Below are 18489 nucleotides of genomic sequence, written 5' to 3' on the forward strand. Positions count from 1 at the left end.
GGCCCGTGCAGAGAGAAGAGTGGGCTCCACGTTACGCTCACACCTTCGTGACTTGATGTTCAGTTGAAGTACCTTTACGGTTGGTAGGAACGCTCTCATTTCAGAGTTGATGCACAGAGGGTAGCTTGTTGAAGCTTCCTTCTAATATTGCAAACAGTATTATTGATTTTGTTCAATACATGGCCTATGAGATGTCCGCAACATCGCTGCAATGCGGGAATTGTGATTCTATGAACCTCTGCAGCACAGGTCGAGCTCCTCAAAGGTGGGCCTAATTTCACCTAGATAATGCACAATGACACAGATGCTGAAAGACAAATGCTACTATTGGTATTCTCACAATGGTGTCCAGACTAGCTACCTATCGTAGTTACATTACAGCCGCACCCTGGATCTGATTGACCGAGTAATCGACGTATTCTCAAGGAAATGGGGTTATGAGTAGGCGTTTATTTCTTAGCCTTGGCCAGACCAACGGCGTTCTTGCCGAGGTCGTAAACAGAGTACCACCGGCGCAGGAAGGCATCTCCCAAGATGACAAGGGGGCCGACCGGCTCGGGGAAGTCCATGCCCTGGAAGGTGGAGATGCAGCTGCCAGAGACCTCCAGGACATAGTCGTAAGCGGAAATGCTGAAGTTGTAGCCAGAGAGAGTGAAGGTGATGTCGGGAAGCTCGTCACGCTTGGAGCACTCAACAGAGTACTGGCCGTTGTAGCCCTTCTTGGCACCGATCTCCTTGTTGAGCAGCTCAGCAAGAGCAGAGGGAAGGACGTTAAGAGAAGTACCGGTGTCAAGGATGGCACCGTGTCCCTCAAGGTCAGCGGTCTCGTCGCCAAGGGTAATGGCATCGAGGTCGACCTCCCAGTAAGCCTTGCGGCGGAGGGGGATGTAAGTGATCTTGCCCTCGTAGTGAGAGTCATCGAGGCCACCAAAGGTAGCCTCGCTCTCATCACCCTCCTCGTTGGTGTCGCCGAGGTAGAAGGCGAAGACAGGCTCGTCAATAGCCTTCTGGTTAACAAGGTTGTAGAAGGGGGGAACAATCTTGTTGACGGAAATGGTGTCGTAGCCAAGACCGAGGATGCCGTCGAAGCGGCCGAAGGCAAAGGCAAGGCCAGGCTCGCTGGTGGCCTCGGCAAAGTCCTGCTTCTTGATCTTAAGATCGCCAATGGAGACGTCATCCTGGGAGACGAAACCAGTCAAGCTGCCAGAGCCGTAGTGGATCTCGAACTCGGAGCCGTTGGACTTGTAGGTGGACGACGACGAAGAGTCATACTTGGAGTGCAGGTAGCATGCAATGCTGCCGCACTGCTGGGAAGGAACCCACAGGTTGGAGCTACCAGTGTCCAGAACAACCTTGAAGGTCTGGGGAGGAGTACCGATCTCGATCTCGGAGAAGTCTGAAGTGCGAACGTTAGTTGACTGATGGTAACTAACAACGAGGTGAATGAGACATACACTGAGCGTTCATGAAGTTGCTCACAGGCACGGGGTGCTCGCCAGTGCTTGTGAAGGGCTTCTGGTTGAACATGGCATCGGCATGGCTGTCAGGGCGGGCGCCCATGTACTTCTGGCCGAGCTGTCTGACTTGGTGCTCGATGGGAACAGAGTTCTGAGGATGGCGGCAGTCAGTAAACATTGTTGCGGATATACAGGATGATGGGCCGAACATACAAGCTGCTCCTCGATGGGGACCTTCTTCAGCTTCAGCTTGTGGACTTCGGCCTGGGCCGCGCCCAACAGCACGGCCGCGGTGAGGAGAGTGCTCTTCATCGTGGCTGTCAACCTCGATTACCCAGATTACGATGGTGTTTGGCGCCCTGCGTCTTCGTGCTGGTGATACTGAGGAGATGGCGGTTGAAACGGATGGGGGGGATGATGATGTGTTGACGGGGGGAAGATGCGGAAGCTGGGGCGGCGCCTGTACCTATTAAGTAGGTAAGTACCTTTGCTGTGGCAGGCAGGTGTGGCAGGCTACCCAGACCAGACTTACCTTAGCAACTGCGCCCCCGTGACAACCTGCCCACTCGCCTCCGCAAGGCACGAAGGACCATGACGCAGCACCCGATAGGTGCAGGTATCTTATCTGCCTATCAAAAGCTGGGGTTGACTGTGTTGACCCACTTTAGCTGGCTGGGGGAGCAACCATGGAACCTAAGACGGCACGGAGCTGCCCCAACTCGCCCAAGGCACGCAGCGAGTTAGAAGCCCGAGACAGAGCTCCTGGCAGCTCTCACACACTCGGTGACACTGACACTCACACTGCTCCCGTCTCCGTCTCTCACACTCGCAGGGTGATGCGGCTGCCACTACGGGGCTTGCGTGTCCGATCGCGTGTCCCTGCAGCCTTCTACACCTCGATGCCGCTCAGTTGATCCTGCGCTGGAGAGAGATGCGCTGCAGCATTGCTGAACGCGCCGGAGTGCAAGGTAAGCAACGGGCTAACATTGCGACGGGGACCTTGACATCACGCAACGAGGTGGATTGATGAGATAAGGAAGATAGCTCAGCTCGCCTTCGGTAATCGATTCCCTGACTCTCTCTCTTACTCGGGTATTCGTGGGCCAAGCTTGGCTTGCTTACCTTATTGCTCCAACATCCGAAGCGTGCCTGAAAGCCCAGCTGCCTGCATCTGGACGGACGCCTTGGTACCTGAGGCCATTACATAGATCCTCCGCTAGGCTGTCTCGGAGCTCGGGGCCAATGTGGATGCGGTCCAGATGAGTCAGCAGTTCCTGGAGGAGAGCGTGACCCATGTTGTTGAGCTAAGGTATCGAGGCCTTCCAGGTTCCCTCGCGCCAAATGCGCTTTGGAGATGGACTAAACTGCACGCAGGTAGTCGCAATTGCCTCAGTGTTGGCCCAGCTCACACTTTGTAACTGCTTCAACTTTAAGCTGGAATATCTTGGTTCACGTCAAAGCCGCATAGAGTTTGATGTGAAAAGTCTTGAATTATCTGGAGTTGCCGTTCAGACACTGGCCAATCACAGGTGCGCTTGAAATGAGCTAGGAGAAATGCAACTGTCTTGACTCTCACCTTTCGCCGACATCGCAACTGTTCCATCTTGGGGTCTTTGGTCGTTCTCATGTAGTCCAAGTGCATCAAAGTTGCGATGAATGGTTCTTTTGAATGCAGACTTGCCTCGCCCACTACATCGTCCCTAGCACAGATTTTCTATGATTGAAGCTATAGCTGAGCGCTGAGACGGAATATCGCTGTCTGTTTCAAAAATGACTCTTCCTTCTCGGGTGGTTTTCTCGACGCGATGCCCCCAGTTTCCCCCAATTTGTCGAGAACGAGGTGGCTGGAAACTCACTCACGACGCACATCACTCAGGAGAAATCGTGCGAATTGCCATTCTTTGCGGAGAAGAGCTATGCGCATGCTGTTGAGTCACAGTTCAATTGCCACAAATGGTCCGCTCGTAATATTGTCCCGGCTCACCCGAAGCCTTCCTGACTGAAGCTCTAGAGTCGGAAGTCGTGAGACGGTTGAGGCGGGGGAGGTACGAGTACCTAGCTACACTAAACGGTCCAACCGCATCCCCGTCGTCGTGAAATGGGGTCCGTTTCCTCGATGACTCGTGGAACCGTTCCAGAATCGGAGTCGACAAAACCCGCCACAGGCTGTGAGTTCAGGGAAACGTCAGGGAAGCGCCGTTTTAGCGTTCCAACCGGGAACCACTTACAAAGTGGTGAGCCACACCGGGAACCACAGGGAGCCCACCAAAGGCCCAAAATGCTCCAAGCTTGCGGTCGCAAACTGTCGAGCGATCCCAATCTAGCGAACCAAATGCCTCTGAATTGTCCCTGCCATACCTTAGGTACCTTGAGGAAAGGTAAGTATACTAGTACTTCGTACCTACGTAGTATGCCTGTCCATTGTCAAGCCCATCAGTCGACTATCGAGGGGCCGCCACAGTTTTTTTTTTCTCCAATTCCACCGCGTACTGCGTACGACTACGAAGTAAGGTACTTACAGCTCGACCCCGCCAATCACACCCCGCCAACCCCCACCGCTTCAGCATTCGATTCACATTTTGCTCCCTCCGATGTTCTGCCAAATTTTCTCAAGCTTTTTTCCCATCCCTTCATAACCTTGCTGGCCTCCCTCTCTTCCTCTTCTTTTCCTACATCTACTTCTCTTCTTGCCATTGCTTGCGAGAATTTCTCTCTTCTCTTCTTCAACTTCACAATTACGATCCTTCGTAACACCACACATCACAATGGCTGCTACTGGTTCCTACTCCCTCCCCGTCTCCCACAAGGAGGTACGTCTACTCTTTCTTTGCCCCGCCATGCTTTACAGAGCTGTATACTGACTCATTGATAGATGTTGGAGAAGTCTCTTATTGACTCCGACCCTGAGGTTGCCGAGATCATGAAGGACGAGATCAAGCGCCAGCGCGAGTCCATCATTCTCATTGCCTCCGAGAACGTCACCTCCCGTGCCGTCTTCGATGCTCTTGGATCGCCCATGTCCAACAAGTACTCCGAGGGCCAGCCCGGTGCCAGATACTACGGTGGCAACGAGCACATCGACCAGATCGAGATCCTCTGCCAGAACCGTGCCCTCAAGGCCTTCAACCTCGACTCCTCCAAGTGGGGTGTCAACGTCCAGTGCTTGTCTGGCTCTCCCGCCAACCTCCAGGTCTACCAGGCCATCATGCCCGTCCACGGCCGCCTCATGGGTCTTGACCTCCCTCACGGTGGTCACTTGTCCCACGGCTACCAGACCCCTGCCAAGAAGTACGTTACCTTACGCTTGCCACACTTTAGCGAAGAATCATGACTGACTCTCGTTCCCAACAGGATCTCTGCTGTCTCTACCTACTTTGAGACCATGCCCTACCGCGTGAACCTCGACACCGGCATCATTGACTACGACCAGCTCGAGAAGAACGCCCAGCTCTTCCGTCCCAAGGTCCTCGTCGCCGGTACCTCTGCCTACTGCCGTCTGATCGACTACGGACGCATGCGCAAGATCGCCGACTCCGTCGGTGCCTACCTTGTTGTCGACATGGCTCACATCTCCGGTCTCATTGCCGCCGGCGTCATCCCCTCCCCCTTCGAGTACGCCGACATCGTCACCACCACCACCCACAAGTCCCTGCGTGGCCCCCGCGGTGCCATGATCTTCTTCCGCAAGGGCGTCCGCTCCGTCAACGCTAAGGGCCAGGAGACCCTCTACGACCTCGAGAACCCCATCAACTTCTCCGTTTTCCCCGGTCACCAGGGTGGCCCCCACAACCACACCATCACTGCCCTCGCCGTTGCCCTGAAGCAGGCTGCCAGCCCCGACTTCAAGGCCTACCAGCAGAAGGTCATTGACAACGCCAAGGCCCTTGAGAACAAGTTCAAGACCCTCGGCCACAAGCTCGTCGCCGACGGCACCGACTCCCACATGGTCCTCCTCGACCTCCGCCAGTTCAGCTTGGACGGTGCCCGTGTTGAGGCCGTTCTTGAGCAGATCAACATCACCTGCAACAAGAACTCCATCCCCGGCGACAAGAGCGCTCTTACCCCCTGCGGTCTCCGCATCGGCACCCCCGCCATGACCTCCCGTGGATTCGGAGAGGCCGACTTTGAGCGCGTCGCCAACTACATTGATGAGTCCATCAAGATCTGCAAGGAGGTCCAGGCTTCCCTGCCCAAGGAGGCCAACAAGCTCAAGGACTTCAAGGCCACCGTTGCTGGCGGCCAGGTTGCCAAGATCAACGACCTCCGCAAGGAGGTTGCCGAGTGGAGCGGCAGCTTCCCCCTCCCTGTTGAGGGCTGGCGCGTTGACGCTGGCATCTAAATCATGCCAGCGGCTTGTGTGGCGAGAATTGGCCCACGTATGCCAGGGAGCATGACGTGGGAAAAGGAGTGGATCAAGGGAGGAATCGATATATACCACTCTGGGCTTTGATTATGCCCAGTTCAACAAAAATGGTTCAGAAGGGAATAAGCGTGGGGTGACCCCAATCGTCAAAGGGGTCCGGGTTCCGCGCATGACATTTAACATGGCTCATGAACAAAGGGAAAATGTGCTTCACAGACTACTGCTGCATTTTACATAGGCGTTGCAAATATTTCGAGCGGAAAAACAAATACCGGGAAGGGTAGAACAAAAATTCTGGGGGCGGGAGTTGGGGGTGGCGTTCTCAACTGCGGCCATATTTTAGGTAGCTGGCTGCTTCAACGCGGTCAATCGCTCAATGCAATCAACACGTTGACAAGCAAGCATATGTGTCTTTTACTTGTGATCTATTGATATTTGAAACGTCGCCGTTGCGCCCTATTTGTGGCGTTGAGACATTCGAAAGTTAGCCTCGAAGCCATCTGTGGCAATATTCCATGTCCAACGTTGGACAACGACAAGGAAGAGTTGATTCGACATTGACGTTCTTTGATGAAGAAGCCCCGTTGCAAAGCATTGTTCTCGGCTTGAAAGCTATTCCGTTTGTACCTACTTTACAATGGACTTGTCTTTCTTTATACACGACAGCTGCCCATTCAAATTGTCTGAACTTACACAACGAACCTTTCTTCTTGGCACTTGTCCATTCACAACGAGCTTGAGGCCGTCCCACGCAACTGTCCCGAAGACTGGTATACATAACCAACAGTCCTGTCCGAGGTTTCCATCTCATTCTCCTCTCGACAGATCAGACAGCAAACGCAAACACTCTACAACAATACACCATCTGCTCGAACACACTTAGACATCAACGCATCGATCGTCAAACTTGTAAGTCACCAACCCCCAACTAACGAGTACAGTCCATCATCTCCCGCTCTCATCCACCTAAGCAGAACATCAAATCTTGGTCCCGAAGTCCAGGTAAGCTTCCACCACAAAAATGACTAGACTAACATCCCTCCCCGTCATCCTCCTCGCCCTCGCCAACATCACACCAGGCTTGACATTCTACATCCCTCCTTTCCTAAAGCACCAAAACAGCACAAACGTAACCTACCACATCCCACCTCCCCCTCCATCATCCTCATCTCCATCCTCCCCCTCGGACAGCATCAGCAACATCTCCAACCTCCAAACAACAGATCCCTCCACGCCACCAACAGGCCCCTTCTACTTCCGCGGCAACCGCCGCTACGAGGACGAAATCTGCGGCGCCTCCTCCTTCGTAGGCATAACTCGCGCAACCTCTCCCCTCACAACAGACTGCCTCCTCCTCGCCGACGAGGCAGCAAAAGAGCGCCACGTCTGGTACGTCCGCGGCTTCACCGACAACACCACCATCCTCGGCATCCGCACCCACGGCACCTGCAACTTTGGCATCCGCCCGCCCTACGCGGATGCCCTCCCGAGCATCAAGACGGGGTGGTACGTCGGCGGCGTGGACGTCGCGGAGGTGGTCCGCACCGCTGTGCGAGACTATAATGTGAGTGGACAGACGGGCGCGAGCGGGATGATGCATTGCTGGGCGAATAGGGAGAACCATGTCGATGTACAGTGGGCTATTTACGGTTCTGGGGAGCAGGGTGAGGCGGGTTACTTTTGGGCGCCGCCCGTGCCGGTGAAGTCGGGTGCTGCTGGGAGGGGAGGGTTCGTGAGCACGAGTGTGATTACAGGTGTGTTGGTTTTCTGGTTGTTGTTGTTTTGGTACATTGTGAACTGAGTATGGTAGAAGTATGGTCGTAGGCACTTTGTTTGGTAAGTCGCAAGAGAAATGATTCAAGATTTCGTTATTATATGGACTTCGACCAAGGCGTCGTATAATTGGAAGTTCAGCATGTGTGTCACCAGTAGTGGAAGTTAAGCTTCACTTGAAGTTCGGCTTCCTGCAATTTCAGGCAACACCATGATTTCATGTGAAAAGCATCTCTCGCTCACTTTAGGATATGTCCCCTTTGCCTAGCGCTTTTAGGTCTGAACTTGTGGAAGTGGCTCAGCAGATCGTGTATAAAACGAGAAAGCGTATGCTACTCTATGCCAGCTGCTGCCTTCGCGATCTCGCCAATTTTAAGTTTCGTGTCATGTTGCCTCAATCAACTTTCCGAGTCGTCAATAGCACGGGCCCGTACCCAAACCTTGATGGGTTATCCAGACTGTCGGGATCGTGCACAGCTCGCACACTTGTGCACCTATGAAGAAGATTTTTGGCGTCGTGACTGCAACGTGACTCAATGGTATTCTGGTCTTGCTTATGGAAAAGAAAGGTGTGATCATAGCTATTCTACAGAAAACGTCGACATCATCGTAACGAAGCTCTGTGCAACCTGAACAACGTAGCATCGAACCTTGATCTACTGAAGGCGTTCACGCCCATACCTCGGTAGCTATCGAGAAACACAATATGTTGCATTGTTGACGCTCATATTTGGAACCGTGACACCGCGGCGAAGTTCGTAAGGCGAATAGTCACCTCGAAAGGTCAGAAAGACTGCGTGGATATGTGATCTGTTAGGCAGACCCAAGCGAGGCTGAACTCTGATCCGATGTGAACGTCAGATCGCCAGCCCTTTGACGAACGTGTTCGTCTTAAAGTGGTTTCGAATGAAAGATATGGAATTTTGGCTATGAGGCAAGGAAACTTTGTGAACCTCAACAGTCGATCTAAGTTAAATTGCCGGGACAAATGAGGCCACAAGGAGGGGGAGGGGGTCGAAACCGAACACTTCAACTTGCCATGATTCCCACCAATCTGGATTATGTTTCGTTACCTCGAAGCAAAACAAGCCGTATTCTGGGTTGCAGTATTGGCTGATCTGTGGCTATTTGTATAGCAACATCACACGAGGCTTTGTCAAATGGTTGCAATGGGAACACGGAAACCAGGCGCTTGCATTCCGTAATAAAGCCAAGAGGAGCGGTCTGAAAGTCTCAGTTTCCGTAGCTGTCCCTTTTGGCTAAGGCAGTAGTCAAGTATTGGCGTCGCGAACTAGTTCCGATGGCAGCCGTTGAGAGTTTGTAGGCGCCGTCCTGAGTCAAGACGGCGTCACGAACTCGCGATAATCGGAGGGAGATCCACTTGTCGCTGGTCAGCTGTACGATTCTTCACCGTATCATCGGATGGCATTGGGAACCATGAGAGGTGATGCGACCAAACCCGTGTTGCTTGAGAGTCGTATCCGACGGAGCAAAGAGTCGTGTGAGGCCTGCTGAGAGCTGGGAAACAAAAAACCAATGTTGCATTGTCGTTGGGCTGTCAAAAAAATGTCAGAGAATAGCAGGCGCTGCGTTGTGTCACAGGAACACACCCACGAAGCAGCCTCTGTCGAGGTTCACCCGCTTTAGAGTGTGTTCAGAACTCAAGTTGCATATGCCAAGATGCCCGGCCAGTGCTGTATGAGTAACTGAAACTAAGAGCACAAGCGGCCGTGTCGGCGCTGCATGATGCATATCTGGTAGTGACGGGATGGATCGAGACAGAGAGACAAAACAGTGGCTTGCGCTAGGCTGAATAGCCGTACCTTAACTCAACGATATTGCAGGTGCTTGAGCTCGAGGACTGTTTCGATACTGCCGCTTCTCTTTGAGTCACCAGACCAGCCTGGTGTGTGCAGCGCATTCGCTCATCGACATAGAGCGAGGGCAATGAGTTCTTCGCCTCAGGTAGGACTCCATGTCTCCTCATTCGCTCTTCATTGGTGGGCCGCTCAGTGGTTCAGCTTCAGCGAAGCCTAGTGAGTCAACATTCTATCATTTTATCACGACTGGCGTTGCAAGTCGTTGCTGCTTACGTAGCCGCTCTTTTTCATCGTCTGCGCCTGCGGCTTCACCGAAATGGAAACAAAAGCGATAGGGTGGCGGCGCCCTCGCCTTCACATTACACTTCAGTGTCTTTTCGGGCGCATTTTTCTCGTGTTGCTTGTTGTTATACGTGGCCTGGACCTAGCGCCCGGCTGATCGCGACCATTTCCATGCGGCAAATCCGGAAGTTGAGCCATCACTCTCACGAGAGCTTCTGGACGACATGACAGAAACCGCACAGACGTGGGCGAATGTCTCTCGCTTTGCTGCGGGCTGCGGGAAGGATGGAGATGGACAGAGACAGGTATGTCAGAGACACAGAACGAGAGGAGCAGAGCAAAAGGGCAAGAGATCAAAGAGAGACGAAATCGGTGGCGCCGGACGGCAAGTCTCTAGCGGCGTCGCTATTGTCCTCCACGTTCCTTCTTCTCATCGTCCTCCTCCTTCTTCTTCCCCTTCTCCTTCTGTTCCTTGGGTGTGTCGTGGGTGCCATGTACTTGTGAACTTGTGGGTGTGTCTTCAAAGTCGGACGGCGGGTGAGGCGTCGTTGCATCGATAGTGGAGGACCCCGGCCATCTCGCGCCTGCAGATGATGTGCCGTGACGTGACGACCAAGTACACTATCCGTAGCAACTAGCAGGGCCAGGGCACCAATGGATCTTCAAATCCTTCCCCAAACTGCCCAAACTGCCCCTTCGCTGTTGCATTCTGGGGTTAATTTGACCTCCCGAGCTCCTCCTGGTAGGGGGCACTTCACAACAGGTGTTCCATTATCCATCACGGCGCACTTGTCCTAACTAAACACCCCTTTAGCGGAACTTCCATCTGTTCAAGCTTACCATTACCCCCTGAGTCCTCAAATTGGGTCTTGTCTCTTCTTTCCTGTCTTCGATCGTCATTTGGGTTCTCCCCGCGTCTGATGTGGCTCGTGATATCTCTTCTCTCTCTTTCCGTTATTCTCTTCTTTTCTCCACTGGCCTGAACCGCGGTTCCTGTGTGACCAACCCGCCCGGCGTGCTACGCTCCATCACCAGGACGTTCACGGCCCATCCGCCTTCTCTGTTGTTTAACTTTCGCAGCCTACTTATGGCGCTGCGCCTTCCCAGAACTTGAGAACGAGGCGCTCGATGCTGCTTGGTCAACTCGACGCGCAATATCATCCGCCTCATCTTGGCTCTCAGCTTTGGATTTCTACGACTAGGTGGCAGGAGTTCCTTAGTATAAAGACTGCCCCTCCACCCTCAACCCTGACTCTACGTTGAGCCGCATAAGGTAGTCCAAGAAGCCTATGAGCATCAGCAAATCGTAGAACAACAAGCCGCATTAGTGGGAAGAAAATAAGCATTCGGTAGAGAACCCCCCCTGCTGCTGACTCGGACTCGAGCAAGCAAGTATGGTAAGCTTTCATCTCATTCTCCCCATTTGTGTTACGGAACGGCCCGCCGCTATGCTCGGCAGCATCCTTGTTACACCCCGTTCCTCTTCCTCATCCCCCTTCCCTTTCCTCTAGTCCTTCTCTCGGCTGTCAGCTCGCTCCCTCTCTTTTTGTTGCTGACGTATTTCAAATAAATACAAATATGGCTCTCGGCACTGACCATCATAGGGGTCCATCAATAAGCAAGTTGCACGCTACGAAATCAGCGCTGTCTTCACTCATCCTGACGCCTCCGTCGATATCGTCCTGGTCCATGGTCTCAATGGTCACCCGAAAAGTACATGGACTTCCTCTTCGTCTTCGTCTCAACATAATGAAGGTGTGTTTTGGCCCACAGATCTACTACCGCAGTCTCTAGGAAAGACTCGCGCCAATATCTTGGTCTATGGCTACAACGCAGACGTCTATACCACCGGTAAAAGCACAAGTGCAAGCGACAACTTCATCTACCAACATGCTCAGACACTGGTCACAAACCTCACCCTCTATCGTAAAAGCGAGCGCACAGACAAGAACCCCATCATCTTTGTCGCACACAGCCTGGGCGGCATTCTTGTCAAGCGAGCCCTCATTTATTCCAATGACTTGAGAGACAAGAACCAAGAAGATGCCAGATCTATCTTCGTCTCCACCTTTGGAATCATTTTCCTGGGAACGCCACACGCCGGATCTGACATGGCAACATGGGGTATCGTTTTGCAAAAGATGGCAGACGCCATTGCGCCTAAGAAAATGTTTGAGAGCGAGTCGGTGCTCCTCAAAACCTTGAAGAAGGACAACGAGACTCTGCAAAACATCAATAGCCACTTTCTCGACTTTTACCAGCGTTTCAAGATTCACATGGCCCATGAAAACCACAAAACGGATATCAGAGGAACGATGGTGACGGTGGTTGATGCGAGTTCGGCCAGTCCACAACTTCCAGGCGTTGTTTACTACGGCATCGAGGCCCCTCATTCCGGAATGTGCAAGTTCAACAGCAGCAGCGCTCCTGGATACAGAAACGTTTCAACCGCTATTCGGACGTGGGCAGAAGAGGCTCCGCCAGTGATTCGAACCCGCTGGGACATTGAAATGGACGACAGGAAAGTCAGAGCACAATCCGAGGCAGCCGAGATCACCCGCGAGTATGGCAGTCCTCGAGAGACTATGATTTCAGGTATGCTCCCCCTTTCCGGAAAACCATACCATAATGGAAAGCCAATCATAAATCTTCAGTCTGACATATGCATCAAGAATACAGATATGTTCCAGCAGCTCAACAATCGTCACCTGTTGACACGACAAGCACCCGATCCGCTCCTGTTTCTGACTCTGCTACCCAGGTCCTGAACTTTGGTCCTCACTTTGTTCATCCCGACCGATTCCGACCCAACTCGTTTTTCAAAGGGCGAGAGAACTATCTTGCAGATCTTCACAAACTGTTGAAAGACCCGAAGAGGCGTTCAGAGGGGACATCTGCGGTTTTAATTCAGGGCATCCCTGGTGTCGGGAAAACACATCTTGCTCGACAGTATTACTTCAATCACAAGGACCAGTATTCCGGGGGCGCATACTGGATCAGGTCTACCACGTTACAAGATATGGAAGACGGGTTCTGGCGCATTGCAAAAACCCAGGCTATCAAGGGCATGGCTGCTCAAGGACATAAGAAGGACTTGTTAAATCCACACAACATGGTCGATATCGTCAAACGGTGGTTCAATGAGTCAAGCGATTGGCTGCTAGTGTTTGATGGCATTCGCGTCAACGACAAAGCGATTCTCAAGTACATACCCGACCGGCCAAACAGCAGTCTCATCTACACATCAACTGATCGGTGTGATCCTGGGTCTCATCTTCTTGACAACCCCAGCATGATGAAGTTGCCTCTACCACCCATTCAAGACGCACAGGAGTTGTTGCTCGAAGAAATGGGAAAGAAACACCCATACAACACTGATGATCTCAGACGAGCTCATGAATTGGTACAGCTGATGGGCCGCCTCCCTCTGATGATTCACGCCGCTGCTGTGAACATGAATACCACGAGGGAACCGCTTGCAAAGTATCTCAAGACCTTCCGGGACTCACCAAAAGTTGGCGAGCTTCCTGCATACATGGCGATTCGAGATCAGTTGCAGAGTCGCGGTAATCACGCCGCGTTGAATCTGATCTACATACTCTCCTTCTTCAGTCAATTCATACCGGTTGAACTACTGGCTCTTGGCTTGGGAGCTTTGGACAAGCGAACACCCGTGAAGACGGAAACGACAAAGGGCAGAAGGAGTCTGACACAGACTTTCGTTACTTTGATAAGCTTCGCCCTTATCGAACGAAACGAAGCTGATGACGTCTCTTCCTCGAGCTCGCAGAGCGGTCTCGACACGACTCCTGAGCCTTTGGATACACTTCGTGTTCACAGTGTTGTACAGGCCTTCTTTATTGAGCTTCTTGCCAAGGAAGGACAGCTGAATTTCTGGCTAGAGCGAGCCATCCGCGTCTTCTGCGCATCGTTCGATGAGGCCTATACCAGGATGAACGACGAGCCTGCCACTGGCCTTCCCGAAGACTACAGACAATATATTCGACACGGCAGAAGGTTGAAGGACCTTATTGACCGCCATATCGTTGATCGCCCAATTCACGGGTCTACAGAACAACCCAGTTCGCAGTAAGTGGGAAAACATCTTAAAGTCCCATCGCAGCCCCCGTTATGCTCCAATGTCCTGCTCAAGTCCTATGGCTGAATAAATGTCCAGTCTCTTTGCTGTCTTATTTCCATCACCCTCTTCTGTTCATTCGCTACAACTCTAGGACAAGCTCGATGAAGCGTACTGACGTTCAGAAATAGAACCGGACCTCTGAATCTTGACGCTGCTCGAAAAGATTTAGAAGAACGACTCGCGAAGGTGCCTGCAGACCTTAACGACTTACAGAGGACTATATCTACCCGAATCATCGACGGAAAGGAGGCCGCCCATAATTCTGTTTTCGAGCGAATGAACAGTTTATCGTCGCATTCAACAGACGCCTCTGGTACCGCAGTACTCCCTCAATCACCAGGGGTCTACTCGGCTGCATTGGAGCAAGAATACAAATTGCCGCTGACAACCCACAACCCGCTTCACTTCCACATGCCTTATGTACCTTACGTGGATGAACAGGCATCTCCGGTTGAGTACCAGGAGTCCGAGGATCGAACCATAACTCCGTACCCGCCCGACATTGAAGAAGGTCCATACAATGACACGGCTGACCCTGCGTGGACTGTTGTGGCCAGACACCGGTCAGTGAAGAAAAGGTCACTGAGGCGCTACCATGATCGTGGAGGAGCATGGAGAGAGACAGCCGTAGCGACAAATGATCCTCGTGTGAGCATCAGTCGCGAGTCTGCAAGAGGCCTCATCACCCCACCTCAGTCTTCCAGAGGCGGCAGATCACCCAGTCGGTCCAAAGTTTCCGCAAGAAGCGAAGCTGAGGCCGAACTACTTTACATCAAGAAGGGATCGCCACCACCACCTCGTGGCGGTGGCTACATACACGACAAAGGCAGAAGCTCCAGTGCCGGTACATCTGTAGGGCCAACCTCGATGCTTGGAGCTTCAAGTTACGCCAAGGCCGTGTCAGGAACCGCAGTCGAGGAAGAGGCCCCCTCATTTCCTACTTTCGCTTCTCCCCCTTCACGGGCCGCGACAATCGACAGGAAAGCTGCTTACGATGATCGGTCCGTCTACAGCCTACAGACCGTGAACAGCCGCACGCCTTCCACGGCTCTCAGGTTGAAAGAAAATCAATTTCCAAAGTTAACTGGTTCTGGAAATGCGTCTCAATCGACCGAACAGTCTCGCCAATCGCAGTTTCAAGAATCCACTTCGAAACCGTCTTTTCAAAAATTCCTGCGCCGCTTGGGCAGATCCGTCAGTGGGGGGAAGCGTCACGAAAAATCAGGCCCGGGAAAAGTTTCCTCTAGCGGTTCATCGATCTCGTCCATTCCGAGATCGTCGGAAGAACTCCCGTACACATATCAGGAGGATGTGAGAACAGCGAACTCCAGTCCGGGTCTGGCTTACTCACAACAATTTCCCTCCGGACTGTCTGTTGTTACAAACCAAGAGAGTAGTCTGCGACAGCATCCCCTCGACCGGCAGTCAAACTCCCAGCCACCGTACACATACCAGGATGAGTCTGACAATGATGTCCTTTCCCAGTCTGATCCATGTCTCAGCCGTCCAAGTCTGAACATCTTTCCCGCTGAGAATATAGCATATCGGCCACCGCCGCGGCAGGTTCCATCTAGCACATATGAAGACAACTATCGGCCAGGAAGTCATATAGATCCTACGCCACCAAATGGGTATTCATCGCAGCCAATGTCTAGGAACCCAAGCTCAAACCCTCGACATGCGACAGCGACTGGATCAGCAGGCACAGCCTTGAGCAGCAATAGCGGAAGTGTCAGGTCAAGTCTCCCTCATCGGCGAGCGCCGTCCATGGTAGAGACGGAACCCTCACCGCGTCTTTCCCCAATAGAAATGGGCCAGACTTCTTACGACATATGGAGGAATAGGCAGACTGGGCAGCCCATTGACGAGGCGCTATTTGGACGCAGCAATATGCCTCGCCGACTACCTGTCGGTCGTGTTCCTAGCTTCATACGGGAAAGTCCGACATTGAGCCCGCGGTCTCTCCCTGGCAACAGCGAACCAATGTCTAGATCCGGGTCCGGGGGTATCAGAACTACAGATGGACGGCTCATCTCGTTTGGCGATATTCCCGTAGACATTGAAGAAGCAGAACGGCGGCGCATTCAGGCAGAGAACGATCGACTGCAACGTCGGTATGAAGAGGCTGTGGAGCTTTCGCGACAAATCAGAACTGGCGAGGCAGACACAGAGTCTCCCTCAGAGTCAAGCCCCATAGGGCTGGGGCTACATATGCCTTAAGAGGGACCACAGCCAGATAACAAGCCTGACGCAAGACGCCTTAGAAGGCGTCTGTGATGAAGAACAGAATCGGCAGATTGGATTTCTTGTTTGACTTCTGTCTTACCTGAAGGCTTGCGACAAAAGTGTTGTTTGCGGAATTAAGAGGCTGGCGTTGAAACAGAACAGAACAGAACAAACCAGGTATTTTAGTCATTATATCCTTCTGAAGCGGCCGTGGAGGCCAAGCGTTTCTTTTGTTCAAGGGGATTACAGGTAGAGTACGATTAAAAGAAAAATTATGGCGCCCAGGTGCTTCATCTCTTCATGTGACTGGGAATTGGTGATTTACAGCTCTGTTGACAAGAATACTTCTACAGCGTCTGGACCCTGCGGTCCAGAAATCATCTCAAGCCGTTCCACGGCCACAGCAAATCTCCGCTTTCTGGTCTCTAGTCCTTCGGCGCCAGCATGAGCACGTACTCCCGCGTACTATGCCCCAGCTTAATCATATCCTTATCCCTCAGCTCATAATACCGACTCTCGGCAACCTTGTCCCCATTCAGCACCGTCCCGTTGGCGCTCTCGAGATCGATCAGGTACGGCTTCACCTTGCCGATCCGGTCACCAAACTCGTTCCGCTTCTCCACGTGCCGGAACTGGATCACGGCGTGCTGCTTGCTGATGCTCGGGTGCTCCGCCGCGAAGTCCACCACGGCCGCCTCCCGCCCCATCAGCCAGCAGCTCCGCAGGTTCAGGTCCACCGTGTCGACCACGTCGTCCCCCTTGAAGACGAAGAGCTTCCACTGGTCGCGGGCGGGCGGCTTGCGCGCCTCGGCGGGTTCGTGGTATTTCAGCGCGATGGAGGTGCCGTCGGCTTGTTGAACCGAGTTGGAGGCCGCTGCGAGGAGACCTGTTGTGCGGAGGTTGGGTTTTTCTTTTGGTTTTTCGGGTTCTTCGCCTTTGGAGACGGCGAAGGAGGCGTCTTGGTCCGGGAGCGGTCCCGAGCGGCGGATGGGGCTTGTGGGTGCCGTGAGGCGTTTGCGCTCTGAAGGTTTGGAGTTGTCGTCTCCCGAGTCGGAGGTTGGACTGCGGTCGCGGTGTCGGCGGCGACGGGAGTCTTTGTCTCTGCTGCTGCGGTCGTCGTCACGAGGGGATCGCCTCCGTCTGTGCCTGTCGCGATCGCCGCGATCGCGGTCTCGTGAGCGGGAGCGTTTCCGCGCGGAAGGGTCTGGTGAGCGCGAGCGGCGGGACGTCTCGCGCCTGTCGCGTGATCGTGATCTTCGTCGTTCTTTGCGTGGTGGTCTGTCCGAGCCGCGATCACGATCGCGATCACGTTCACGATCGCGGTCGCGGTGGGTGTCGCTGCGATCTTTGCTGCGTCTGCGGCGGTGGCTATCGCGATCTGTGGTATCTCGTTCTCGGCGGGGCCGTTCGTCGTCGTCTTGGTCGTCGTGGCGGCTACGTCGCGACCGCTGGCCACGGTGCTCTTCGTCGGAGCCCATCTTTCGTGTTGATATTTATCTTGCACTTGGGGCGAGGATTGGAGCCGACGATCGTTAGGCAGTTGCGTTTTCCGCCAAAACTCGGCTCCTGTTTTCGCTGCACAACGACACTCTGTGCGAAGTTCGACGCTTCGAGATGGAGCAATTGGCCGTGAGGAAATACGAATGCCTTCTCTGGAATTGCAATCTCGATAATGATGCTTTAGGCGGCCATGAAAAAGCCAGGAATTCCATCGTGAGCTCTGAGGTCATCCCGCAACGGACGTGCATTTTAGCGGCTAAAGAGTAATCCTGGCGCCCCCCACACCCGCCGTAGTGCCCGTCCAGCCCGGCCCCACCCCGATCCCGTCTGCATCCCGCCCGGCCATCCTCGACCACCACCGTCGTCCTTGCATCCGCAGAATCACAAAAAAATACCAGGACAAGAACAACAAAACACCACAGCTTCCGCTCTCTCATCACAGGAAACACGCCTACCTGCCTCAACAGCAGCCAAGCCGCCAACAACACAATATTTTCAAATCCCTCCAAAACAAATAGAAATCACTTTAGACCGACAGTCAAAACCACAAAACGATTCGGGACTAGCCCCTTCGCGTGCTAAACCCGGCCATTTGAGGCCTCAAAGGTCGCACAGGGCTGCCTCTACCGAGTAGCGAACAAGAGGGTCTGTAAATTCGGTTTCACTGCCGCGCTCTCACGCCGCTACTTTGGAACCACTCGCCCAACTGTCAACGAGAACAGAATCGCGGGACGTTATACATAAGGGGTAGGGCAGGGCAGGGCGGTCTCGTCAGTCCTGGTTGTATGGTTCGGTTCCTGTGATGAGAAGGAAGGCAGGTGCTTTGGTGGGGACTGCCTGCCTCCTTCTCAGCCATTGGACCGCCGTGATTTCATCCGGACGTGGAGCACGTGAGGACACGAGAGAAGCGAGGAGTGACCTGGTGTG

At 53.4% G+C, this 18489-nt stretch overlaps 7 protein-coding genes across 7 annotated transcripts; 4 read left to right on the forward strand and 3 right to left on the reverse strand.

Moving 5' to 3' along the window:
• Window positions 1-449: 449 nt before the first annotated feature.
• On the reverse strand, window positions 450-1769 carry CCOS01_07676 (eukaryotic aspartyl protease; the record flags this gene model as incomplete). The annotated part of the gene is made up of 3 exons (XM_060455839.1): window positions 450-1396; window positions 1455-1608; window positions 1671-1769. The coding sequence occupies 3 exons, from the start codon at window positions 1767-1769 to the stop codon at window positions 450-452; spliced, it is 1200 nt and encodes a 399-aa protein (XP_060313731.1).
• A 374-nt stretch (window positions 1770-2143) lies between these two features.
• CCOS01_07677 (uncharacterized protein) lies at window positions 2144-2371 on the forward strand (the record flags this gene model as incomplete). The annotated part of the gene is made up of 1 exon (XM_060455840.1): window positions 2144-2371. The coding sequence occupies one exon, from the start codon at window positions 2144-2146 to the stop codon at window positions 2369-2371; it is 228 nt and encodes a 75-aa protein (XP_060313732.1).
• Window positions 2372-4222: 1851 nt separating this feature from the next.
• CCOS01_07678 (serine hydroxymethyltransferase) lies at window positions 4223-5796 on the forward strand (the record flags this gene model as incomplete). The annotated part of the gene is made up of 3 exons (XM_060455841.1): window positions 4223-4267; window positions 4330-4745; window positions 4809-5796. The coding sequence occupies 3 exons, from the start codon at window positions 4223-4225 to the stop codon at window positions 5794-5796; spliced, it is 1449 nt and encodes a 482-aa protein (XP_060313733.1).
• Window positions 5797-6841: 1045 nt separating this feature from the next.
• CCOS01_07679 (uncharacterized protein) lies at window positions 6842-7621 on the forward strand (the record flags this gene model as incomplete). The annotated part of the gene is made up of 1 exon (XM_060455842.1): window positions 6842-7621. One exon carries the CDS (start codon window positions 6842-6844, stop codon window positions 7619-7621), a length of 780 nt encoding a protein of 259 aa, XP_060313734.1.
• Window positions 7622-8826: 1205 nt separating this feature from the next.
• CCOS01_07680 (uncharacterized protein) lies at window positions 8827-9345 on the reverse strand (the record flags this gene model as incomplete). Its single annotated transcript, XM_060455843.1, has 3 exons — window positions 8827-8973; window positions 9030-9148; window positions 9204-9345. 3 exons carry the CDS (start codon window positions 9343-9345, stop codon window positions 8827-8829), a joined length of 408 nt encoding a protein of 135 aa, XP_060313735.1.
• Window positions 9346-11089: 1744 nt separating this feature from the next.
• On the forward strand, window positions 11090-15410 carry CCOS01_07681 (LipA and NB-ARC domain-containing protein; the record flags this gene model as incomplete). The annotated part of the gene is made up of 5 exons (XM_060455844.1): window positions 11090-11092; window positions 11300-12290; window positions 12368-13784; window positions 13965-14891; window positions 15377-15410. 5 exons carry the CDS (start codon window positions 11090-11092, stop codon window positions 15408-15410), a joined length of 3372 nt encoding a protein of 1123 aa, XP_060313736.1.
• Window positions 15411-16487: 1077 nt separating this feature from the next.
• CCOS01_07682 (uncharacterized protein) lies at window positions 16488-17540 on the reverse strand (the record flags this gene model as incomplete). Its single annotated transcript, XM_060455845.1, has 1 exon — window positions 16488-17540. The coding sequence occupies one exon, from the start codon at window positions 17538-17540 to the stop codon at window positions 16488-16490; it is 1053 nt and encodes a 350-aa protein (XP_060313737.1).
• Window positions 17541-18489: the final 949 nt, after the last annotated feature.

The sequence above is a fragment of the Colletotrichum costaricense genome (genome assembly GCF_030867565.1).
Source record: "Colletotrichum costaricense strain IMI 309622 chromosome Unknown Scaffold_7.1, whole genome shotgun sequence".
NCBI lineage: Eukaryota > Fungi > Ascomycota > Sordariomycetes > Glomerellales > Glomerellaceae > Colletotrichum > Colletotrichum costaricense.